This window comes from Mauremys mutica, chromosome 9 (genome assembly GCF_020497125.1).
Source record: "Mauremys mutica isolate MM-2020 ecotype Southern chromosome 9, ASM2049712v1, whole genome shotgun sequence".
NCBI classification, from domain to species: Eukaryota; Metazoa; Chordata; order Testudines; family Geoemydidae; genus Mauremys; species Mauremys mutica.
Window position 1 is genome coordinate 83,382,557 of NC_059080.1, and position 26,417 is coordinate 83,408,973.

The 26,417-nt window shown below is 42.0% G+C and overlaps 1 protein-coding gene across 5 annotated transcripts in view; it reads left to right on the forward strand.

The window, feature by feature from the left end:
• LOC123377422 (schwannomin-interacting protein 1) overlaps nucleotides 1–25,840 on the forward strand; it is a 121,678-nt gene extending 95,838 nt beyond the window's left edge. For all 5 annotated transcript variants that reach the window (XM_045030325.1, XM_045030324.1, XM_045030327.1 and 2 more), the window contains 5 exons: nucleotides 8,639–8,756; nucleotides 9,697–9,894; nucleotides 13,312–13,435; nucleotides 16,799–16,892; nucleotides 20,647–25,840. In XM_045030325.1, coding sequence (XP_044886260.1) covers nucleotides 8,639–8,756; nucleotides 9,697–9,894; nucleotides 13,312–13,435; nucleotides 16,799–16,892; nucleotides 20,647–20,698 — 586 coding nt within the window. In that variant the 3' untranslated portion in view covers nucleotides 20,699–25,840. The remainder of the gene's footprint in view (nucleotides 1–8,638; nucleotides 8,757–9,696; nucleotides 9,895–13,311; nucleotides 13,436–16,798; nucleotides 16,893–20,646) is intronic.
• The last annotated feature ends 577 nt before the right edge of the window (nucleotides 25,841–26,417 follow it).

The window sequence follows — 26,417 nt, forward strand, 5'->3', positions numbered from 1 at the left end:
ACTGAGCTGCAACAGCCCACAGGAGACGTGACAATACACACATCTGAAAAGCCATCATCTGAAAAAGCTTCTTGTTTTCTGTTTTCCAGCCATGTATCCTAACAGGAGGCCTTTTTTGAGAGAGAGAGAGAATCCAGCTCAGTGTCTCGATTTTGCAAATTCCCCTCTCAGTGTAATCACTTGCTAAACCTAACTGTCAGTCCCTTCTTTAAATCTGTGTAGCACTTTAATCTGACCTGAATAATACAGCTGTTCTTAATATATCACAATCTAGTTTTAACAATTATCTCCCATGGGAGCTCTTTACTCTCTAACCTGAACTATTTGCCTTTTCCATTATTGTTTGTGTTTCTGAGGTGCTCAGACTGTGCCTTTGAAAGGGGTCTGAGCTGAGCAAACCAGCGTGTTATACCTGTTTCCCTCTCTGAACAACACAACAATGTATTTTGTTACAGGTTTCCGTGGGTAGCTGTAATTCATTCTTTATGCCTAAAACCCATGGAAAAGCTCATGTGATATAATGTCAGTGTGCAATTATTTATCATTATGTTGCATATTAATAATGCATCCAAAAAGACATTAAAATAAATGGAAAATGATATTCTACTGACCATTCCTACTAAATAGAATATAAGCAAATCAGCTGGGAATAAGGAATAAAGCATGACATGCATCAGAGCCTGTGATTGTGAGTTACGCTATGTTGTGTGTGTAGTGATATGTTTACTTCCCCCTCTTATTTGAAGTTCTTAGTGAAACAAGAATTGTGAATTATTCTCAAATCGCAGCTTCCTTATGGAAACTACACATGTCTGGGAAGAACAGAAAGTATGTGCAAAGTTTGGGCATAGAAATTAGCTTTCTTTAAATCTGACTTGTTCCTCTGCAGACACCCCAGTGTCTATAAATCAAGTTCAACGCTTTCAGAGTACAGCAGTCCTTAATTTAAGAGTAGGATAGGAAAATATTGGGAGTGGGAGAAAAACCTGCACAATTCTTTACCTACCCAGTATGCACCTCTGATTGAGATAACTACCAAAAACTTCAATCCTCCATGAGGGAGCTCAAAAGATTAAGGAAGTATTTATAGCTTAGGAGCAGAGGTGAAAGTAAGCGGGTATGGGCCAGTACGGAGGACCGATAAGAAAAGGAGAGTGCCCGAGGGAGGGAGAAGCCTGCCCCCTGCATAAGAATAGTTTAAACTCAGCTGTTCCCTGAGTGGTTGAGCCCTCGAGGTTAGGAGTGGTTTCTGGCATCCTTGTTAATTTCACTCACAGTAGCTGGGGGGAGTGGGGAGGGTGTGTTTGACCATGGCAGGGGCAGTCCTTGTCTGCCCCCGGGATGAGGGGACCTTGTCTCCAATACTAATATACACAACAAATACACGCATTTGGCTGCACAGCTTAAATCCAGAGCTAATCAAAGCAGGTGGAAGGGGAAAACTCACTGTCACATTGGTTTCTTGTCTCCTCCCTCCCCCTCCTCCAGCCAGGCTCTGCATTCTTCTCTTCTTCCCCCCCCCCCCCCCCCCGCAGGGGTTCTTCTCTAGGCTCTAGCTTGCAAGAGGGACACTGGCTGAGATGCCTGCTGCTGCTGCCTGCATAAGAACAGTTTAAACTCAGCTGTTCCCTGCGCAGTTCAGCCCCCAGGGTTAGAAGACATTTCTGGCATCCTTGTTAATTTCACTCCCAGTTGTTGGTGGGGAGGAGGGGGGGAGGGTGTGTGTGTGACCATGGCAGGGGCAGTTCTTTTCTGCCCCCGGGATGAGGGGATCTCCTATACACAAAAAACACAATCAAAATCAGGAACCATTTCCAAGTTCAAATCTATCCCATTCCCTCCCCAGCAGAGGATCATGGTTGTGATGTCCAAACTGCTTGCAGATCCTCTTTGAAATGTTACTGAACCACACAGGGAACAGCTGACTTTAAACTGTTCTTATGCAGGAGGCAGGCTTCTCCCACCCTCAGCCAGTCTCCTTGCTGCAAGCTAGAGGGAAGCCCCTGCAGCTGCTGCTCAGTGCCAGGCAGGGAGAAAGCATGGAGTCTAGTGTCCGCAGCCTGGCTGGAGGAGGAGGGAAGACACGGAGAAAAATGTAGCCTGGTCTACACTACGCGTTTAAACCGGTTTTAGGAGCATTAAACCGATTTAACGCCAAACCCGTCCACACTAAGAGGCCCTTTATATCGGTATAAAGGGCTCTTTAAACTGGTTTCTGTACTCCTCCCTAACGAGAGGAGTAGCGCTAATATCGGTATTACCATATCGGATTAGGGTTAGTGTGGCCGCAAATCGACGGTATTGGCCTCTGAGCGGTATCCCACAGTGCACCACTGACCGTTCTGGACAGCAATCTGAACTCGGATGCAGTGGCCAGGTAGACAGGAAAAGCCCCGCGAACTTTTGAATATTTCCTGTTTGCCCAGCGTGGAGCTCAGATCAGCACGTGTGGCAATGCAGTTAAAAATCAAAATAAAGAAAGAGCTCCCGCATGGACCACGCGGACGTGATCGCTGTAAGGGCAGGCAAATCTGTTCTATCAGCGCTCCGTTACAGAAGATGAAATTCAAAATCATTTTTAAAAAATCTCCAGACAGACGCCATAGCAGGGGCTCAGCGCACTGCTGCGTGACAAACGTAACGGAAAGCCAAAGAATCAAATGGACGCTCATGGACTGGAGGACTCAAGCTATCCCAAAGTTCCTGCAGTCTCCGAAAGTATTTGCATTCTTGGCTGAGCTCCAAATGCTTCTAGGGTCAAACACAGTGTCAGCGGTGGGTCAGGGCCTCGCTCGGCAATTTACGCACCCCCCACCCCCAGAAGTGAAAGGGAAAACAATCCTCTCTTGACTCTTTACATGTCACCCTATCTTTACTGAATGCTGCAGATAGACACGATGCTGCAGCACTCAACGCCAATATCCTTGCTCCCCCGCCCCGCTATGGGTGGACTGATGGTACAATAAGACTGATACCCATCGTCATCATCAGCCTATTGGCATATGGGGCAGTGCAAAAGGACTGGTAACCATGCGTACTAGCATCAGTGAGGTCAATGAAGGGCGCCTGGTCCTAATTTTTCCTGGTAGATGGTACAGTATGGCTGATAACCATCGTCATCAAAGCAACAGGGGGCTGAGCTCCATCAGCCCCCAACCCTTCATGTGTAAAGAAAAGATTCAATTGCCCCTGGACTAGCAGAGGGATGCTGGGCTCCTCTCCTCCACACTCCTTACTGTCCTGTCTGGACTCTCATAGCAGCTGGAGGCTGCCTTCCACTCATTTCTCGCTAACAAGTCACTGTGTCTTCTTCCTGCATTCTTTATTACTTCATCACACAAGTGGGGGGACAATGCTACGGTAGCCCAGGAAGGCTGGGGGAAGAATGGAATCAACAGGTGGGGTTGTTGCAGGAGCACCCCCTGTGAATAGCATACAGCTCATAAACTATGCAGGATCTGACACAGAGCAGCTGTGCTCTCTGGTTCTATGATACAGTGGTTCTCTAATACACTTGTCCAAATTCTAGACAGGACTGATTCTATTTTTAGATACCAAAAAGGAGGGATTGACTCTGGGAGTCATTCCCAATTTTGGCTTTTGCGCCCCTGGCTAAGAGCAGCCAGGGGCACTTATGACAGCAGCAAATGGTGCAAAACGACTGGTAACCATGCTCATCTTTTTACCAATTTATGGATTGGTAGATGGTACAGTATGGCTGATAACCATCTCTGCTGTCATGCAAAAGCAAAAGCATGCTGCTGTGTAGCGCTGCTGAATCGCCTCTGTCAGCGGCATCTAGTACACATACGGTGACAGTGACAAAAGGCAAAACAGGCTCCATGATTGCCATGCTATGGCATCTGCCAGGGCAATCCAGGGAAAAAAGGCGCAAAATGCTTGTCTGCCATTGCTTTCCCAGAGGAAGGAGTGACTGACGACATTTACCCAGAACCACCCGCGACAATGACAATGATTTTTGCCCCATCAGGCACTGGGATCTCAACCCGGAAATTCCAAGGGGCGGGGGAGGCTGCAGGAACTATGGGATAGCTACGGAATAGCTACCCACAGTGCAATGCTCCAGAAATCGACGCTAGCCTCGGACCGTGGACGCACACCACCGATTTAATGTGTTTAGTGTGGCCGCGCGCACTCGAATTTATACAATCTGTTTTACAAAACCGGTTTATGCAAATTCGGAATAGTCCCGTAGTGTAGACGTACCCTTAGACAGTGAGTTTTCACTTTTTCAGGCTTATTCCAATAGTAAAGTTTTATTACAGACAATACTGGTAGTAGTAATAGTAGCTTTATTTTCTCTATCTATGTCATGCAATGGGAGGGGTCCATGAAGTACGTAGGAGAGGTGGGTTGCTTGCGATTGGACCATATGGGTAAGAAATGTAAATTACTTTCACCCCTGCCCAAACCCCAGGGCTCCCAGCTGCCTCTGCAGCTGGTAGCTCCGTGGGTGATTTAAAGGGCCTGGCTCCTAGCTTCAGCTGAATCCCTGAGCCCTTTAAATCCTGATTTAAAAGCCCCATCTCTTCTGATAGAGGCCACACCTCTTCTGGTTGAGGCCCCTCCCCCTCTGCAGGACTCTGGAGTACTGGCAAGTCCTTTAAGTTACTTTCACCCCTGCTTAGGAGGCACTCTCTGTTTCTTCCCCCACCTCCTTTGTAATGATTTGCACCTCTGAGGGTGCATGGACAGAGCAGTCTTAAGCCCTTTGCATGTAGGGATTGCAATAGTATCTGCCCTTGCATGGAATATTGCAAGTGGAATGACTGACAGAGCTCCTTGCCTCTCTGAACGATAGTGCTCACGTGATAGACCATTGAGAATTTTATACGTCTTGTTCGTAATATCATAAAAGTTCAAAGTGAAACTAAAGTTAGTGAAATATGCAGAGACCATTGGCACAGCAGCAGTCAAGCTACAAGGCAATCAGATCTCATCGGAAACTTCATCCTATTTTTAAATGCTTTTCCAAGTGCACTCTTAAACCATTAACTGTAGCATCATACTTTTTCCTGGGTAGCATTCCTGGTTACTACCTCTACCAGGAATGTAAAGGAATTACAGGCTTTAACCTAAGAGAAGATGTGTCTGTATTCCCACAGAGACGAAGTGGTGCTAAGGTGATTTCCTGTGGTTTTAAATGCCTTCTCATTTCACTCTGTCCAGGCAATTCTCCTATTTTCCTTTTGACGCTTTCTGAAAAGTCCTCTGGATATTTTTGATCCTACAAGAACTCTTATATCCTAATGGCCCCAGCTAGAGGATTCATTCTCATTTTGAGGCATGGGAATTTGTGAACATAATTCCCTGTATTTAAAAAGGAGAAACACCCTCTACACACTTTTTAGTTTTCCTATGTATCTTGGTTCTGATTAGGAAGTTGTGGTGGGAGTTGGGAGGGGAGTAGGCAGATGTTATTTTATATATAAACTTCCATCTTAAATGAACTTGCACCTAACAATCCTAAAATAATTGGCTGAGGTGATCTCTGGCCCCCTCATGTTAATTTTTAATAAATCTTGGAATACCAGGGAATTTCCAAAAGACTGGAAGAGTTTTTCATGCCAATATTCAAATAGGGCAAGTGGGATGATCCAGGTAACTATAGGCAGTTTCACCTGAGATCAATCCCAGGCAAAATAATGGAAAAGCTGATACAGGATTCAACCAGTAAAGAAGTAAAGGATAGTAATATAATTAAGGCCAGTCAATGTGGCTTTATGGAAAATACAGCTTTTATTCTTTGTTGAGATTACAAATTTGGTTGATAAAAATAACTGCAGATGTGATATATGTAGACTTTTGAAAGGTATTTGACTCAGTACAGCTGACATTCTAATAAACATTGTGCAATATCAATAAAGCACCCATTAAATGGATTAAGAACTGGCTAACTGACACATTTCAAAAAGTAGTTTGTCGGTGGGGAATCTTCATTGAAAGAGGGTGTTTCACAGGGATTAGTACAAAACCTAACGCTAATGAATATTTTCATCAGTGATCTGGAAATAAATATAAAGTCACTGCTGATAAATTTGCAGATGATAGAAAGATTGGCAGAGTGGTAAATAATGAGGAGGAACAGGCAGTCATACAGAGAGAGAGATGGATTGCTTGGTAAGCTAGCCACACAAAATGTATTTTAGTACAGTCAAGTTAGATATATAGGAACAAAGAATGCAGGCCATACCTACAGAATGGAGGACTGTGTCCTGGAAAACAGTGACTCCAAAAAGGATTTAGGGGTCATAGTGGACAAACAGCTGAAAATGATTTTACCTCTGCATATGGCATTGGGGAGACAGATTCTGGAATTACTGGGTCCAGTTTTGGTGTCAGCATTTTAAAAAGGATGTTGACAAGGTGAAGGAAAGAGCCGCATAAATGATTTGAGAATGGAGAAGATGCCTTACAATGAGAGACTTAAAGATCCCAATTTGGTTAATTTATCAAAAAGAAGACCAAGAGATTAGTTGACTATACTGTATAAAGTATCTTTTTGGACGGGGGGAGGAGGAGATAATGGCACTAAAGGTCTTTTTACGCTAGCAGAGAAGGGCATAACAAGAACCAATGGCTAGATGTTGAAGCCAGACACATTCAAATTAGAAAAGAGGCATACATTTTTAACAGTAAAGGGGATTAACCACTGGAATAAACTCCCCCAGTAGGTGCTGGGTTATCCGTCTCTTGATGTCTTCAAATCAAAACCAAATGCCTTTCTGGAAGACAAATTTAGCCAAGCACAAGTTATGCTTTATTCAAACACAGTACAGGGGCAATTGGATGGAATTTCATGGTCTATGCTATACAGGTCAGCCTAGATGATCTAATTGTCTCTTCTGGCCTTAAACTCCATGAATCTTTGAATTAAAGGTTGACAAGGTTAAGGCATATGCTGCTTCTAAAATTCCCCACCTGATACATTTAGTACTCAAAGAGATAACCATGATCTGAGCAAAAGTGGGGCAAAGTTCAGCATTAGAACTGTTAATCCGCCCCCCACCCAAAAAAAAAAGAACCCAGAGATCTGCCTTATTATCTGCATTTTGAAACCACACCACCCAGAGTTGTTCTAAGTCATCAAGTTGGAAAAAACTCAGTTGACAAATGAGCGTAGGTGTTCTTGGAAAGGGCAAATCTCTCAGCACAGAAGGTTAGAAAGACCGACAATGGTCCTTGCCGTCTTTTGCCAATAAAGGCACATCTATTACTTTGTATCCCAGTAGAACCTAGTGGCCGCAGTTGTGATCAGGGATCCAGTCCCTTGGTACTGAACAAACACATCATGTGAGACAGTTCCTGCCCCAGAAGAGTTTACAATAATAGACAAGTAAACAGTGAGTGGGGGTGGAGGGGAATGTCTAGGTTGGAGCTCATCTGAAAGACAGTCAGGTTATACAAAGACATTAATAGGAATACTGTAAATTAAACCCTTAAAGGAATATCATTTCACTGTGGCAGTTGTGCATTATATTACAAACTGCATGTTTTCTAGCAAGAAAGGTATAATGACAAACTATGTAGAGCTTTTAGAAATACTAAAATTCAACAACAGATGGCAGCAAAAGCACAGTACTGTTACTGAATTGGTGAGCTTTTTAACTGAACAATGTCACTCCGATTCAGAATCAGCGGTTGTGTTTCAGTAGTGTGGTAGAGCGCAAGACTTTCAGCAAGAAAAACAGTGTTCTGGTCCTGGCTTTGCTGTTGAATTGGTTCTTGAATTTGGGAATTTAACTTCTCTTTGTTAGAGATCAGTGCATGATGGAGAAACTGAGCCAGTCGCAGGGATGGGGAGTGGCACAAGAGCTTCTATGTGGGTTCTCAGCCCCCAGAGGCTCTCTCTTGTACTGAGGTCTTCCTTCCAGTGTTGGATCCATCAGCTCCTCAGCTTGATTTTTGCTCTGTGTTTGTGCGAGCCTTACACAATGGAGTCCTTGTCCATGACTAGGGTTCCTGGGCACTTTGGTAATACAAATAAATAAATAAATAAGTTTCATGAGCACTGCAAGGCAAAGCAGCCATGTCACACCAGAGGATCTGGCCCTGTGTGTTAAATATATTGCTTTTGCTATGTTCCTAAGAACACCCTAGATTTATTAAAAGTGAATGAATTTTACTTGACACACTATACTCCTTGTTTGCTCTTTATATCTTGAGAATCAGTTAATTCAATTACACTTTTGTTTATAGTCAATTTCACTTTCAAGTTTAGTGCTGCAATGTTTAGGTTTCAAATAATACCATGGGGAATTTTTATTATGTCTAAAAACAAATACTTCCCTTCAAAAAAAAAAACGCTATTGGAAACACTTTTTGTTTTTACACAAATTGAAAAAAAAATCAAGTTGACGGCTTTTTTTTTAAAGTTAAATAACTTGTGCTTAAGGCACTCTAGCATTTTCTTTTCTGCTAGAAATAAGTCTGGCTCTCAGAAGGATATGTTGATAGAGACAGTTAAACCTTCAGTGTTGATTTAGGTCAGAGCTCCTATATTAGCTAATATGTTAGCACATCTTGTTAAGCAACAGTGATTGCTGTGACAGTACTTTGGATTTGTTGTTGAGAGAGAGTATGCTGCTAACACCTGTCCCTTTTCTTCCCCCTCCAGGCTACAAAGTGGGATGAACCTGCAGATTTGTTTTGTAAATGACAGTGGTAGTGACAAGGATAGCGATGCCGATGACAGCAAGACTGAAACAAGCTTGGATACGCCTTTGTCTCCAATGGTAGGTCTGATAACTAGTTTCACAAAAGGCCTTAGTGAAGAAATAAAAAGATTTTAAAGCACAAGTATGTACATGAGCTTCTATCATTTTAAATAATTATTTAGCACGTGCATGTGCCATTCTTAATATATTTAAGATAGGTATAAATTAAGTTATGATTGGGAAAAGTTATACATTGGCAGTGATATAAGCAGAAAAGGAGCTTGTTAAGTTTTTATAACCATCTCCTTATCTTAAGAACAGTCCTTGATTATCTGTAAAAATATTTTGACTGCTGACTGCAGTTGGCAAACTATTTCTAGATAGAGAGACAAGGTGGGTGAGGTAATATCTTTTATTGAACCAGCTTCTGTTGGTGAGAGATCCAGTAAAAGATATTGCCTCACCCACAATCTCTCTAATATTCTGGGACCAACACAGCTACAACAAACTGGATATTGCTAGGTAGCTCAGATGTGCTAGATATGTGAATAAGTTCCCTCCTTTTATGGGCTGGTAACAGTAAGGAAGGGGATGGCATGGAGCAGCATCAGCTTCTCACCACCCCTTCCTTCTGAACAATATTGTAACAAGGAAATTAGCAGATCTGCAACAATTCCTTCTTCCCCCCTTTATTAACAATACCCAAGGGCCTCCCTGGGATTTCCCAGAGTTTGATTCAATGCATCAAACACTCACTGATCTAGCAGCTTTCTCTCCCTAACTAAAACTCAAGTTACCATTAGCATTTAAGCATTAAGCATCTTGAAAAATGGTTTTTGATATATAAAAATCATTTTGTTGAGCAAATAAATACAATTAAATGATCTCCATCTTCCCTGAAGAAATCACACTATTTGCATACGTGAGAATTTTAAAGCTAAAATTTCTTACAATATTGTCTATCTTAAAGTGTGAATATTATTATACACTTACAACTGATGTGTGTGCACTTTCCTAGAGCAAGCAAAGCTCCTCCTACTCTGATAGAGACACTACTGAAGAAGAATCTGAATCCCTAGATGACATGGATTTTCTCACTAGACAAAAGAAACTGCAAGCTGAAGCCAAAATGGCTTTGGCTATGGCAAAACCAATGGCCAAAATGCAAGTGGAGGTGGAAAAGCAGAACAGGAAAAAATCCCCCGTAGCTGATCTTGTGAGTATCAACCCGAAAGCCAGTATGCATTCAGTGACCACCAAATGTTAATAATTTGTTGTTTTATTGTTGGAATAGTTAACCACTTGAGAATAACTAATTCTTTCCAATTATCCAAATTCTGTACTAGTGCATCCAAATATCTGCAATACTACATGAACAAAGGATTTTTTTATTTACAAAGAGTAAAATACACTTAAAATAATTTTGAGTGCTCATTTCAGTCTGAGAAAGTAGGGAAAATAAATTCTATACAATGAAACATCATCTAGCTTTAAGGTGCTATCTTGCAAACACATTTTATTGGGTGCAGTGCTTACTGCCACATGTAGTCTTATTTAGATCAAGCACTACACCTGCTAGTAAACATTTGCGGGATCAGACCCATACTTAATATTTTATAATAATGAAGCCAAACTGTGTCTTACAAGTTAGAGGATGAATGTTCATATATGTGTATCTGTTTGTTTATAAGAGAGAGATTCTTAGGAAACGCTTTCCTAGTTGTTACAAAATTATCTGAGATTATTCAGCTGGAAATTATCATCTTTAGAACAAGGTTTCTCAACCTGTGGCTCCTGTCCCATGGGGCTGGCTGGGCTCACCTCACTGCTCCAAATATTGCAACCTCTAGGGTACCAGCGCCAGTCAGGTTTGGCCCAGCCCTCATGATGATGGGAGTCCTGGTAGGTCAAATTTGAATGAGTGGCACTGCAACCCCATGAGCCAGGTGACAAGTCCACTCATACAAGTTTTTCCAGGGGGGGCAGTGCCAAACCTGAGCGGCTCTGCAACCCCAGAGGTTGCAACACCCGGAGCGGAGAGCCAAGCCCAGTCAGCCCCTCAGCACAGGACCTGCCACTGTGGGGTGAGTGCCGGGCAGGACCTGACCGAAACCACCCCAGGGCTTCCATCCCTGACTATTTATTGGGTTACCACAGCCCATAAACATTTACAAATGGGTCCTGATCCCCAAAAGGTTGAGAATAACAGCTTTAGAAGATTTGACAAAATAATAAAGATATTCAAATTCAGAAATGGAGTAAGCATGACAATACAGTGTACTTCAAAAGGATGTTTTTGCAGTCAGTGGAATTACCCACGAGTGAAGCACTATTTATTCACATATAATCATATCTCAGCGTGTGCTGAAAAATAAAATGCATATAATTTTTAATAACATTTAAGCCTTTCAAAATGTTATTTTAGGAGATAATTTGCATCCACCCATTATCAGTAAATGAGAACTAACTTTTTATATAAGCCTGTGTTAATGTTTTAATTGTGTGTGTAATGTGTATATATAGAGAGAACTAAGAGATAAATATATAATCATTACTACTGCTATTCACAAATCTGTTCAGATTAGCAATTAAAGAACCAATAAATGCAGCAGAAACAAAACTCTGCTAAGCAGAAATGAAAAGAAAACCAAAAAAAAAAAATACTTGAAAGTAGAATGTACATTTTAAAGATGAGACCTTAACTCTGTAGTCATTCTTCCAACATATATAGTAATGTAATATAGGAAAAAAATTTTGATCACGCACCCCTATCAGTAAAAAATTTTTGAGCACGCACCCCCAATATATGTATATTTATTTATGTATAAATTATATACATATACTACTATACTAATATATTATGTACATTATAAAACATACAAAAAAAGAAATTTAAAAAGGATGAGATAAAGATTAAATAAACAATATTTTTAAAATAATTTTTATTGTATTTTATTTATTAACGGTACAAAAAACTTTTTTGCTCTCAAAAAAATTAATATTTTTTAGTGAGAGCAACGTGATTGAATATGCTTCATTATTTCTGAAAGTCTTGGTTTAACACTTTGTGATACAGTGATTCGAAGGTCTGGATTAGGGTTAGGGTGCGGGAGGGCGTTCAGAGTGGGGGTGCAGGGTCTGAGAGGGAGTTAGGGTGCGGGAGGGCACTCAGGGTTGGGTGCTGGGTCTGGGAGGGAGTTAGGGTGTGGGAAGGCGCTCAGGGTGGGGGTGCGGGAGGAGGCTCAGGGCTGGGGCAGGCAGGAGGTGCAGAGCACTTACCTGGGGCAGCTCCTGTTTGGTGCAGGGGGCGTGCAGGTGGCTCTGCGCAGCGCAGCACCGTCCCCATGGCCACCATTCTGGGAGCCATGATTCTGGGAGCTGCCCCCCCGCACTCCTGGGGGCGAGGCCACCCGGAACACAAGGGCTTTAGGGGCTGCAGGGCCCTGGGCTGCAGCTCTAAAGCCCCTTTTGGAATGCGGTCCTGCGAGCACGGGCCGGCGGACTCAGGAGGAGCAGGGGCAGCTGCACAGCCAGTGGCCAGAGAGAAGCGGCTGCTTCTCTCCAGCCGGCTTTGAAGGGGAAAGTGCCGCTTCTTTCCGGCTGCTGGCTGCGCGGCTGCCCCTGCTCCTCCACGGGCCGGAGGACTCAGGGCCGCATTCCGAAAGGGGCTTTAGAGCTGCAGGCCAGGGCCCTGCAGCCCCTAAAGCCCCTGCGTTCCGGGTGGCCCTGCCTGTAGGGGTGGGGGCAGCTTCCTTGCTCGCTCATTCCCTCCCTCCTCTGGCCGCCCCCCCTCTTTTTCTTTTCCCCCCTCCGGCGGCACTCCTGCCATGCCCCCCAATGGATCATCTTGCGTGCACCCCACTTTGGAGACCACTGGTATAAATCATTCTCTGAAGAGCAGCAAAAAATAAGGCTAACCATCCATCTATCCTGTCTGCCCGTGTTAAACATAAAGGCTGATTGAGAATTAAAATGGTATCTTAATTCTCAACTGTCAGTAATTGGTAACAGCTGTCTTTTTAGATGACTTTTCTCAAGAATGTTTCTATTTAAGTTGACACTTGTCTAGTTTAATGCCACATCAACGTTTATATTGTGATGATGTAGATACAGTCCAGTGGCTAAACGCTTTGTTTTAAGCTTGATTCTTAGTGTTTTAGAAATGGCTCAGTTAGGAATATCCATATATGCCAAAGGGATGTGCAGTTACCATGTATAACTGCATATAAAGCAAGAGATTTAGGTATGAAATTTCAATCAGTAGTTGCAGAGTCAACATGGGTCACAGTATTGGGTCATTTATGGAGTGATATCTGTGGGGGAAATGAAGTGATGAAGCTAGAAGGTTATAACTACAGGGAGGATGATTATTTTTGTGACAACTTCTCATAAAAGGATTTATTCATCCTTGTTCTTTCCTTTGAAAGGTTGACTTAAACATTAATCACAGATTTTCATTTTGGATGTCTCAGTAAATGGGCTTTCTATGGCTACATGAAAGCATGTGCATGGTAGGGGATGGGGAAAGGGGAGGGTAGTACTTGGAATGTCAACACATTTTTTATTATTTTTATTTAGAAATATAAATCATTTGAAGTAATAATAACCTAAAAGACTTTTAATCCATCTTTAGCTGCCACATATGCCTCATATAAGTGAATGCTTGATGAAAAGAAGTTTAAAACCCACTGACCTGAGAGATATGACTATTGGGCAGCTACAAGTGATAGTCAATGATCTCCACTCACAAATAGAAAGTAAGTGATTTTTGTTTTAATTCATTGGTATTTTCCTTTTAATTGGCTATAGTACATTAACTTAGGTGTGGGGAAAAGCGCAACATGTATGTTACCACAGGAAGAAAGTAAATCTTGTGTGTTCATTTTGATGTATTAACTTGAAAAATTATATTTGGCCGAACTTGTGTGGCCTTAAAACTCAGCTCACCGTCACTGCTGTCTGTATGTAATGTGATCATTTTTAAATGCCGCATCCAGTCAATTCCAAAATTTCACTGGCTGTTCTAGGCATCAGTAGGCAGAATCAGGGGCGGCTTTAGCTTTTTTGCCGCCCCAAGCACGGCAGGCAGGCTGCCTTCGGCGGCTTGCCTGTGGGAGGTCCCCGGTCCCGCGGCTTCAAGGCTGCCTGACTACCACCCTCGCAGGGGCTGGCAGGACACCCCCCATGGCTTGCCGCCCCCGGCATGCGCTTGGAGTGCTGGTGCCTGGAGCCGCCGCTGGGCAGAATCCTACTGATTTGGGGGAAAACCAAACAAGAGGGAAAACTGGGACACAGGGCCATCGGTTTTTAACACAGCCACTGCTTCAAGTACCTCTGCAACTGTATGTAGCTCAAACAACTGGTTGATGGCACCAATTAAGCCCTTTTAGCATAACAGTATTCCTGTTTCAGCTCTGCAGATGGTCCCAATAGAGTTGAGACATGCTGACTTATCTCCCAGGCAGAAAGAATAATACTGGTTGGGAAGAACGGGGGCATGGCACAAAGCCTCTGGCATATGGGGGAGAATGGGGATCTGGGTATGAGGTAGGGGACACAGAGCCCCTGCTGGAGGAGAGATGGGAGGATCCTGGCACTTGAGGAAGAAGGAATAGGGATGCACGCACAGGGAATGGAGGGAAATGGGGTGTGCACACAGAGCTGGGGCGCAGAGAGGAGATTGGGGACCCTACCATGTAGAACAGTGGGCAATGGGGGGAACACACAGAGTCCCAGGGAGAAGGAGGGGCTGGGGGAGTTTCATGAGACCCTGAAACAGAGGGGGATAGGAGTGTGGCACACAGAGCTGGTTGTAGGGAAGAATGCAAGGAGCCCCTGACGTGTGCAATGAGCTCAGCTTACACAAGCTACAAAGTGTGTGGCCTCCTAGCTATTCATATGATAAAACAATCCGAAGTTACACGATTAGTATAGTATAGTAGTAAGTAAAGTAACTCGGGCCATAATCAGCCCTGTTGATGAGGTCAGTGGAGTTGCACCTTAAACAAGTTTGATCCATTTGCTTAGGTGAACTGAGCAGTTCTTTGTGCATATGTAACAGGTTTGATGTTTTAAAACTTACCGTATATACTCGTTCATAAGCTGAATTTTTTAGTAAAAAAGGGAAGCACCAGAGAAGGGGGTCGGCTTATGAACGGGTATAGAGAGAGAGAGGTGGGAGACAGCCCCCCCCCCCAACAGAGGGAGCAAGGAGAGGCAGCACAGCCAGCAGAGACAGAAAGGGAAGAGGTGGGGCCAAAATCTCTCCGCTTCTGGCCACGCTGCTCTCCCCCCAGCCTCCAAAGCAGCTGCAGCCGTGCCGCTCGGCCCCGCCCCCCAGAGCAGGCTGCGGCCGCAGCGCACTGCCCAGCCTGCCGGAGCAGCTCCAGCCAGGCCAGAGACATCCTCCCCTGTCCCTTCCCAGGGAAGGTGGGAAGGGATGCGACGGGGAGAGTGTGGGAATCCCGGGCTAGGGGTGGGATCATGTGGGGGGTGGTCATTAATGATAAATAATTAATAAAACTGCATCACATACATTTGTGTGTGAAGAGTGTAATGTGTCCCCCCTTCCCCCAATCTCTCCTTGCTGTCTGATAGATACAGTTTTTCCCAAGGGATGTCCACCTCCCAGTGTTAAGAATTAATTAATTTTGGACTAGGGTTGTTGGGCACTGTACTGCTCCTTAGATTGTTGTGCTCGTTAATTACTGTCCTGGTGCTCTGCTGGGGATGCAAATGATTTTTCCCTGAAGTCCTGCAACAGAGGCTGCTGTTTCTGAGCAACCCTACTGGAATATTCGTTTTATATTCTAGGACATCAGTCAAGCTGTTTAGAACATATGTTGTGAATGGCACATAAAGGAGAGAATCAGTCAAAAATCAATTTTACTCTGATTCAGTTATTTTCGGTTTCTGAGCGGGACAGGGGATCATTAGCAAAGCCACAACCTATATCACTAGATTTTTATTCTGAACATTTCATTCAGGCATCATTTTTGTTCTTGACTGCTCCCCACCCAGGTCCCTTTCTGTTTACCGTTATCTGTTGAATTGTGGTGTGTTGCTTCTAGCTTGAAAGGCAGATTTTGTGTGTGCACACAAAGGAGGAGCAAGGCACTTTCCTTTGTGGTGTTTTCTGGATTAGCTAGCAGTCAGTCAGAAACACAGTAGTTCCCTACCACTCTCCAGAATGATTCACCATATCATTTTGCTGTATTAAGGAAGAACCTACCTGCACTCCATTCTGAATTGCAATGTATTTTATTCCAGGCAGAGCAGAACAAGCATCCTGTAACATTTATACAGTTACCCACTGTCACTTGTGTCACATTTTGGCTATATTTTTGCTTAGAATCACTACATTCCTTAACCTATAAGTAGATATGAACCACAGGTTTTTGATTATAGGCTGCAAGAGGTCAGAAAGGCTGTTGTAGTGGCATTACCACAAATCTGCCACTGATTTCTTTTACTGAAGTACAGCTCTTTCATCTATCTGAGCTCTTTTGAAATACGGCCCTTTTTCTTCACACTGTTTCTTTTCCATTCTCCTTTTTGAACAGAAAAGGTCTGTGTTCAGATGAGGATGCAGATTTTCTGGGCTACAGAACAGTGTCAGGCTTGCAGTTACGGCAGCATTGAGAAGGGGAGAGTTCCAGGAAGCTCGTTATGCTCTAGAGACATTTTCTTTTGGGATTACTTTAGGTTATTTTTTCACACACTTTTTCCTAATGAGTGATTTATTTTTTCTTAGTGGGTAGAGGCTACTCGGACCAAAAGTCTTTTCCAACTGTCTTCAAGTAGATGGATTAGCTAAAACCTAAAGTTTGAGTTGAGAGGATGCTACATTCAGTTATTTCATGAGACCCATAGTAGTTAAAAGTGCATATTTGTTATAGCTCTATTAGCAATATAGATAATCACTACTTTTATTCCATTTTGTAATATGCTTCCTTTTATGGAGACCAAAACCTTACGTAGGGAATCTTTCTGCTTCTCCATGTAAGCAGTTCTTTACTATATGCAACATAATGATTTAAGAGGAGCTAACAGATTCCCTAATCATTAATCCCTGGATCTGTGATTGAATTAAATTATAAAATCCTTGTCTTTGGTACCAGGCTTGAATGAAGAATTGGTGCAGCTGCTTCTTATTCGAGATGAATTGCACACAGAGCAGGATGCAATGCTGGTAGACATTGAAGACTTGACCAGGTTAGTAAAATCTTCTGTTAAACACTGCTGCTAAGAATATTCTAAGTTTAATATACTTTCTGGTTTTTTGGAGCAATATTGGGTAGAATGCCAGGCCTAAAAGTTGGTGGTGATGGGTAAACCCTGTATCTGTAAGCTGTCACAGAGCGGCTGAAACGAACAAATCTTCCTTCTGCTAAATATCATATTGGATCACCAGTGTAAGCATTAAAAACTTAAGTTACCACTTTGATCCTCCATTACATATTTTTTATTGCAATTCATACCGTTATTTTGTGTGTTTTATTAAGAAATCTATATTAGAACCCACTGCCAAGGTAAGTGGGTGCTTTGAGCAATAAAAAAAATCAATTACAAATCGATACAGAATAATATTTAAGTAATTGCTGTCATTCACCAGATGAAGGTTCCTATTCTTGGACCCAATTCATGGCTAAAACTAAGCCACAATTTTCTCTAAAAGCACTCACAGTAAAATAAGTGGAACTTCAGAGACGATTACCGCTAGGAAATGGGAACCCTGGGTTAACTTTGGGGAGGAGCAGCAGGCTGGAGCCAGGGACTGTGTTTCCTCAGGGCGTGACTTTTAACCCTTTGGATATCTTTTTACACAGTGGTCTCCATCAGTGTTACATTTCTGCAGCAGCAAAATAATTCAGCCACAGGCAATCCTAAAGATTTTCAGCAACGTTCTATTGAGAAATATCAACTAGCTGTCCAACTCCATATCCCTAGAGACCAAAATTTTGATGTTTTGCTTTACCAAGGTCTGGCACTGTCATTTCTGAAAGGTAGAGAATAGAAGCTAGTTAAGAATAAATCTGCTTTGGTGCTGCCAGAAAGTTTTAATCGCAACACATCAAAAAGGTTTTTTTTTAAAAAAATCCCCATAGGATTTGTGTAGTACAGGCTAGATGAGGTAGACTTTGCAACCAGAAGGATTGCAAGGCGATATAACAATAATATTAAGCAGTGGATTGAGAGAAAACATGCCAGAATACAGGCATCAAGTCCACTTAATCTATAATCTCTGACATGTTTTAAGGGATATTTTTAACTTGTATAATATCATGGCAGTTAATCTAACAGATTTTAAAGTTTTCTGCATAATAAAGATTAAAAAGATGTTGGATTATTTCCAGTGCATATTGGTCAGAGCTAGTATTTTCAGCACTGCAGCATTAAACTTCCCATGTAAAATTGTATGGGACACCAAAAACATTTTTAATAGTTTTTTAAAATCTTTCTGAATAAACATTTTTAAACAAACATCTATTTTAAAATGATATTTTCAGAACTCCATTTTGATGATATGGAAATGGGGGGGGAATGGTGTGAAATGTTTGATTTTGATTTTTTTAAGACCTTTTTGTTGCATTATATTTGGTTGAAATACAGTTAGCCACTACCTGGGAAAAGTTTTGTCATAAATGATACGGTAATTGGAGTGTAGTTAAGTCAAATACCATCATTCAAAGTAGTTTACATGCCACCTATGGGTGCTTTTAAATATTGCAGTCCTGGCTCACCTCTGTTGCAATCACAAGTAAAGAAAGACTCCTCATTTAGAAATCTTGCATGTGCATAGTCACTATGTGGTAATTAACAGAATAACAGTAAAACTGAGGAGGATTCAGGGTTAGGAGTGGAGCTGAATAATTATAAAGTCTCCTTTCGGGCACACACAAGTAAATATCCGTTAGAGATCCCAAGTGCATTGTAACATAGCTTTATGCAAAATAACTGTTATGTGCCAGAGAGTCTCCCATTTAAGTGAAAATTCTGTGCCTGGCCTTGGTCTGTTACATAGTCCCACCTTTTGGGGTTGAAGGATTTGCACAGTAATAGATACTTGGTCTGCCCCTGCATGCTGTCTCACAGTGAGTTCATTCAGAGCAGGGTTCTGAGCTGTACAATTTGGGCATCCTCGCATTCATCCAGGCCCCCTCCAAGTCAGCAGCAGCACACCTGCCTGGGTGAACTTACAGGAAAGAGGGGTTGGAGTTGACCTGTAGGCATTTCTCCCTATCATCATCAAACACTCATGGTCTTCTGAGAAGTGTTACACAAGCCACCGCGACCACGGCTGATGGCATTGTACAACCCACCTGCATCAGGGTTCTGGTGACCCAGCTCAAGTTCTGGACTTTGGTCTTCTACCATGAGATGTTCAACCTCATAATGGGGGCGGCACCTTAGAAACTTAGAAACAGGGCTGAAAGTCTCTGGCTTGTCCACAAGCAAGGCAGTGTCTTCAACATAGTCTTGGTCGGTGAACACTTTTTGACCAACCTTGATTCCGACGTGGAGTTGCAAGTCCTAATATCCATTTGATAGCGCAACAGAATAGTGATGGGGTGAGAATACATCCCTACTGCACGTCTGAGGTTATGTAGAAATCCAGTGAAAACAGTTGACCAGCACGCACTCTCGCACTGGTACTGATGTGAAGATCGTGCACCAGATTTAGCAGAATATCTGATGTGCCAAGACCTTTTGGTGCAAACCGAAGTGCTGATCTGTCAGCTGAATCAAAAGCTGCTTTGATGTCTATATATGCGACATGAAGCAGGCAGTTAAATTCTCTGTGCAGCTCAGCCAGAAGCCAGGGAGTAAGGACAGCATCTGTTGTCAACCACTCATTAGTGAAATCTGATTGTCCACAGCAATGATGTCTGTTAAGGAGTGGCTGTATCCTACCAAGCAGAACACAAGCGCAGACCTTTCCAGGGACTGATAGCAATGAGATCAACCTGTAGTTCCTTCACTCAGTGTGAGATCCTTTACCCTAGTACTATGATGGCCATAGGCACCAACTTTCCCCGGTGCCGGTGGGTGCTCGCGTCCTCCTAGCCCCGCCACAACTCAACCCTGTTGTTGATCTTTTCTCATTACTTGAGCAGGGGCCCTTGTTAGGTGCTACCAACTGGAGACAGCCGCACTTGAGGCTCACATGAGCAGCAGGGCTGACCACACCCTGAAGTAGAGCAGCTAATGCCTCTGCTACCCAGTACTTTGGGACAAACAGCAGCGGATTATCTAGTTGTGGTGGTTGGACAGTAATCAGTTCTGAGGGATCCTAGTAAGGAGTGCTGCTTGTGTTGTCAAATAATATTTAGGATGTTGTATGTACTTTTTGTTGTGATGGGTACTGTGGGAATATGAATTTGCACAATGATTTACACCACATTGTATACCTTGCAGGGTTTGCTTGATGTTCCGTCTATTTCTTTTTCTGTGCTTCCAAAAGCATTTCAGCATTCTGAAAGCATTTTGCATCAGTAGTAAATGAAATTGTTTAAACGTTTGGAAGTGTCTTTGACATCTTCTATATCAGTGTATTTCGTTGTTACACTTTGTTATATTACTCTGTATAGTCATGTCACCAAAAGGCAAGGGATGCAGTGTCAACCCTAATTCCTGGCTAATTCCTCAGTGTGTCTCACCGTCTAATTGTTCTGAAACTAACAAATTTACTTTCCTTGGGTGGGAGCAGGGAAAATGTTTGCAGGTTATATGATCCCAGGAGTTTCCTTTAGTCTTTCCTCTTGACATGTATTGTACACTAGGTAACCAGACCAAGGTCATGAAAGAAATGTTACACTAAGCTAATCTGAACACTGTAATATTTGATTGCTTAATATTCTCTTCACTGGGGAAGCCTTATTTAGGCTGAAGTATGTTTTAAGATATTGAATAGTCTATTTAATTTTTCTTGGCAGTGAGTAACAGAGCTTTTTTTCCCCCTCCTCAGACATGCTGAAAGTCAGCAGAAGCACATGGCAGAGAAAATGCCAGCAAAATAAAGCAAGAAGCCATCGGAATAAGCAAGCATTTATTTTGCTTCTATGGTTGTACAAATGCTGATGCTCAAGGTGGCGCACAAGAAAAGGAGTGTTAGTCATTGATAATGTCTGAAGCTTTATGTCCAGTGATTGGCCTCTGCTCCTTAATTTATTTTAATTTTTTACTTGTGCCACTAAATATCAGGCATTTTAGTAATATTATTACAAAACTGTACAGTACTTATAACATTGCAAACCATGGATAAGAAGAAAAGGTAGTTTACCTTTATTTTTGTTTGTTTAGAGATTTTAAGTTGAACAGTATTTTATCATTGACTACTTTTTATTCTTCACTGTAGTTTTAAACAAAGAAACTGTAATTGACGGTGCTATACAAGTGGAAAAAAAACAAAACGAAACAAAAAAAATGCCTGCCTCGTAGTGAAATTGTAGCGTTCAGTAATATGTATATTTTAATCAGTTTTCAACATTTTGTGAATGTTGACTACCTGACATTCATTTTTAGATGTGCTATTAACATTCAGTTGGATTCAGAGAGTTACCTTGAAAGTTTTATGTATAAATATGTAAAATAAAATTTAAAATTTTGTTTCATATGATGTCTTTTTGTTGACTAGTGGTTGACTTAGGTGTTGCACCAGTAATATATTCATCCTACTAAATGTGCAATTCCTAATTTCTCATCACCAGAAAGAGCCTTTTTTGCATATTGCATTTTACAAAAAAAAGAGAGAGAGAGAGAAAGGAGACAGGACCAGATTTTTGTAGATCTATTTATTTGTAAGTTCATAAAGTACATGTGACATGGACTTAGGATATTCTTATATATAGTATTCACTGGGAATCCTAATATCATGACTGTTGTTAGAATCAGCAGGCACATACACTAGATGTTTTTATATTTTAATGTCTGTGGCTAAATATTCAAATAACTCACCAACTGTCAAAAATATAAATGTGTCAAAATCTTAACACACTAAATGTATCATGTATGGTAATTAACCACTTCACTACCTTTTGGCTGAGATCACAGTGTCTTCATAGTTTAGTATCTGCTACATCTGTCTGGGCAACAAGGACTGACTAGATAAACAAAATTCTCTTCAGTCTTTGATTTCTTTGATTTCATGCTGACATACCAGGTCAATCTATCTGTACCTAGTACTAGATAGCTGTAGCCAGCAGCTGAAATATACATTATGCAAAACAGGTTATCTTTTACATTTTGCTTTAATTATTTTTTCTCTGAGGTGTGACAAATTTATCTTGAGCAAGGTTATGGCTGACGAATTATTCAGGATGCTTTAACAGAGCCATATGGTACATTAAAATTTCACCTCACATGAAGAATGTATTTTATAAAATTATTTATTTACATTTGTTTTGTCTCAGCAATTATGCAGTCCATAAATGAGGCACGAAAATGCTGCGGAGTTTGGTAGGTTTTTTTTAACAGAGTCCTACTATGTTGTAAGAAACTTCTCTTTGTGGCATAGGTGTAGTCTTCACGTGGCAGATGGCATTTGCTTTAGTATGGGGTAGATGGATCACACTTTCTAGCACTGATGTACATTCTGTATTTTATTATTAGAAAATATTTGCTGCTTTGCAGCTTTTCAAGAGGGAAGTGTTCACAGTTTTTCCTTTAAGTCTGGCAGGAAGAATGTCATTGCTCTGAATTTGCCACTACAGTTTTGTACTAAGTTGAAGTTAGCACAGGGGTTCTCAAACTAATCTGCGGATCCCTTCAGGAGGCATGTCATGCTAGTGAAGCATCTGTCAGTCTCCAGTTGGTGATGTTCCCTGCTGTCTGTAGTCCAGTCCAGGACTTTATTTTTAAACTGAATAAATGAAGCACACCTGGCTGCATCAGGATGCTCTCTGTTTGGTGTTGCTCTGGGTTCAAATATAGAGATGACACCTAAAGTGGAGAGAGAGCAAACACACCGGTGGATATGACCAAAGTGCAGATGAAAGCAGGTGCGGAAAGGCACCAAGGAGAGATTTAGTACTAATAAGGGATTTTCAGAAGGGCTCAGTGTTGATATAACTGCTCCCACTAACTTCAGTGGACCAGAGTTAGGCCAGCACTGTGTCCTTTTGAAAATCCCACCTGTAAACTCCTTCTATGCATCCAGAGATAGGGAGTAAATAGCACATGAAAAAAATGTGGGAATGTACTAAGAAGTTGATTTTCATTCTGTCTCCTTAATACTGTTCTGAGACTAGTTTTGCAAATAACCAAAACTTGAATTGGGATTTGGAAATTGGAAGGGGGAAGTGTCCAGGAAAGAGCTCATCTCTATTTTAAGAAGTGATCCATAGCATGTACAGAGTTTGAGAACCGCTGAGCTAGCCTATAGAATACATATAAAACAGGAATGTAAAATTAAGATTATTTATTTTGCTTTCTTTGAATCTATGCAGAAAAAATATTGTGGATGTTATTTCCTTGTATCTCTTGGTTGTCTTGACATTGTGTGTGCACTGTGGTTTCAACTATTTTTATATTTCTGCTTTGTAAAGTTCCATGTCTTCAGTGCTCTAAGGCCAAAACTATCAAATTTGGAGACCAGAATTAGGCACACAAATGTAGATACCTATTTATGTGGCCTGTTTTTCAGATGTGTTGAGCACCTGCAGTTTCTGTTAAAAACATTGGAGTTGTTGATGCTCAGCGTTTCTGAAAACCAGGCCATTTATTTATGTGCCTAACTGTGGATTTAAAGTGCTTGTTTTAGAGGCCCCAAATTTGAAAACTTTGGGCTAAGCTAAATAAAATCAAACCAAATCCTGGTATGCTCTAGGTGTATGTGATAACATACAGTAATAAAGTTACATTAGCAACACCTCTCTCACATACCTTCATCTGTGATAAAGACTTTCAGATTATATAACACTACTGAGATGCTATAAGAAATGAATATGTGCAATGGAGACAAATATGTCTCATGAATAGTGTCATTGGATGAACCTCAAGGCCCAACTGAACATGTCTGGCAGTTCGACTGCAAGTGCTGCTGTGTTCTATGAGAAGCTGTACCTTCAGTCATTATGTATTGATTTATTATAAAGAATTAATTTCCTGCTAAGTGTAGCACTGAAGATTTAATGGGATCCCTTCCTGCAATATGCAAACACAAATCCTATTAAAAATAATTGGAGTCCCAAGCCTGTATCAAAGCAAGAATACATCCCTAAAAGGGATTTGCTGTTCAATCCATTTGTTAGAGAACAGTGAACACCCACAACAGTGGTTAGACCCGAATGCTCCGTAAAGGGACAGTTTTTCCATGAAGCTCTAGAAAATACATTATTAAATGCAATCCCGGCCCTTGCACGTGAATGAACTAGATAAGTCAATAGGCCTTTTCCATCTGATTCACCCCATCCCTGCAAAGAGCATTGGTCTTCTTGGCTTTCAAAGGTGCAAAGTCCTGTGTTCTGTGTTCAGGCTCAGATCTTCCTGTCTGAATGAGTCCCTCTCCCCATTCTCACCCAGAATTGGGGCATGGGGAAGACAGCTGCAGACATGGCACCATCTTTGGACTGCACCAAGAGTCCTTTGTGGAAACAGGGATTCATGTAGATGGTGGGAGTGCCAGTTGCATATAGTCTCCACCCTCTCCCACCAAATGGCAGGAAATGGGCTCAAAAGTTAATACAGCCAAAGCTGCAAATCTCCTATAATGGTTGTTCCAGGGATAAGAAAGTATGGGCTGTATCTGTCAGCATATGAAGCCAAGCTCTCTAGGGACAGGATGAGGGGGCCCTAAACCTGAAGTTATGGAAAGGCCTTTGCATGGTTGGCTATGACATCCAGCCAGCCACTAGAGATCACAGATTCTGGCAGTCAGTCACCAACCCCAACCTCCATTTATTCTGCTTTTCAACAAATCCTGCCCCCATCTCCTAAACCTGATAATCTTGGGAAAGTGCAAGGTAGCCTTTGTGATGTTTCCCGCATTTCCCCCAACCACCTCAGTTCCCTCTGCAGGTTTTTAAAAGAAGGGGCAGCCAGATCTGAGTTATTTTTTGCTCAGTGCTCACTTAGACAATCTCCCTTGACTACAGAAAGGGCCAAATTCAGCCCTCATATGCTTGCCTGCATGTAGCTCCCATTAAATACACACAATCCATGCCACTCGTGAATCCAAGGGGAGGATTTGGAAAACATCTAAAGAGCTTTCTTCCAAATATGTGGTCCAGCATAGCAATGAGGCCTGCAATAGATAATTTAACTTGCACAGTTCTTCACAACAGCCATTCATTTCACAGCACAGCATGGCCAAGCATGCAGGCATCGGCTCAATTTTTTTTTGTTTTGGTTCATTGCTGTGAAATAATTGGGACAGAGGTGAGCAATGGGCCCATGATGAATGAGGAATAATGCATTGTTTCAGGCAAGCAAAGGCTCACCAGTCCCAGGCCCAATGGTATATCAGCAACTGAGTGCAGCAGTTGGCTCATATTTATGATCCAGCGAGCTAGGGCCTGATTCTCTTCTCATTTTCTCTGGTATAAATCTGGGCTAATGCCATTGAGATCAATGCCATTACATCAGTGCCAAACAGACACAAGTGAGAGGAAAACTGGGCCATGACCATACAGTCCAAATGCCAGGAAACCTTTGCCAGTGCTGTCAGAGCAGACAACAGTTGTGGCAAGATACATTTGCTTCTAGCCAAATGGCTTGTGGGACACTAAGGAGTTATAATACTGCCTGCATATTAAGGGTCATTTTCTGATCTCAGACATACCCTACTCTCCACTAGCTTCTATGGAGTTATGCTGTCTTTACAGCAAGGTAGGAGAGATCAGATCTGGCCTTCAGTCCTCTCTAGATTTCAGGGCACTTGAGACAGGAAGCCTAGACAAATTGGAGTTTGTTAACATGATAAGTGCCTTTAACTTGATAATGAAAAGTAGTGACATGTTTAGTCAATTAACCTGCTGTTTATTGTAACCAATATTTTTCCTGTTACATCTTTAGAAGTTTGTTTCTTTTTTTTTTTTAACAAAAGAATATTGCTGGGTAATTGCATCTTTCTTGGATACCTGTCCAATGTACTTAAGTATTGTGCTGATGTGTATGATGACTGCTGTAGAATTAATGGATTAAATTACATTTTTAAAACAAGAGTTTCTGGTGAGTCTTTGAAACGTTAATACGTGTTCCATATCAGTGATATCTTACCAAGACTTATGCAGTGGTTGCATGTTTATGCCTCCTTGTGGTCAGGAGGGGGATACCCAATGCCTTTACAGTGCTGGTCATTGTGTGCTTGGTGGGGGTTATTTTTTCTACATTAACCATTTAGCTGTCTAGCATAGCAGTTAAAGTTCTCATTTTTGGTTGATTTCATAGTAAAATATTTGTTTTAAAAAATGTTAAAAAGTGAACCAGGGTTTAAAGCAGAGGACAATTGTCATGTTTCCGCGAATGCCAAACAAAAAAACAGTTCCCTCTTGGAGTCCGGGGAGGGGTGGGGCGAAGAAGGCCAAGAGGGCTTTAAATCACTTTTGCACCCTTCCCATCCTCCAGAGTCTGGAGAGGTCCACTGCATAATTTAGGCATTCGTAGAAACCTGGCCAAGTTACAGAATCCTCCCCAGGCTGATGGCATCTCAGCAGTACTGCAGCCCTGCCCTTTCACTAGGATTTTGAAAGGGGTTCACAGAAAGTAATTTTATGGCCCTCTTGTGCAAGGGAAATCCTC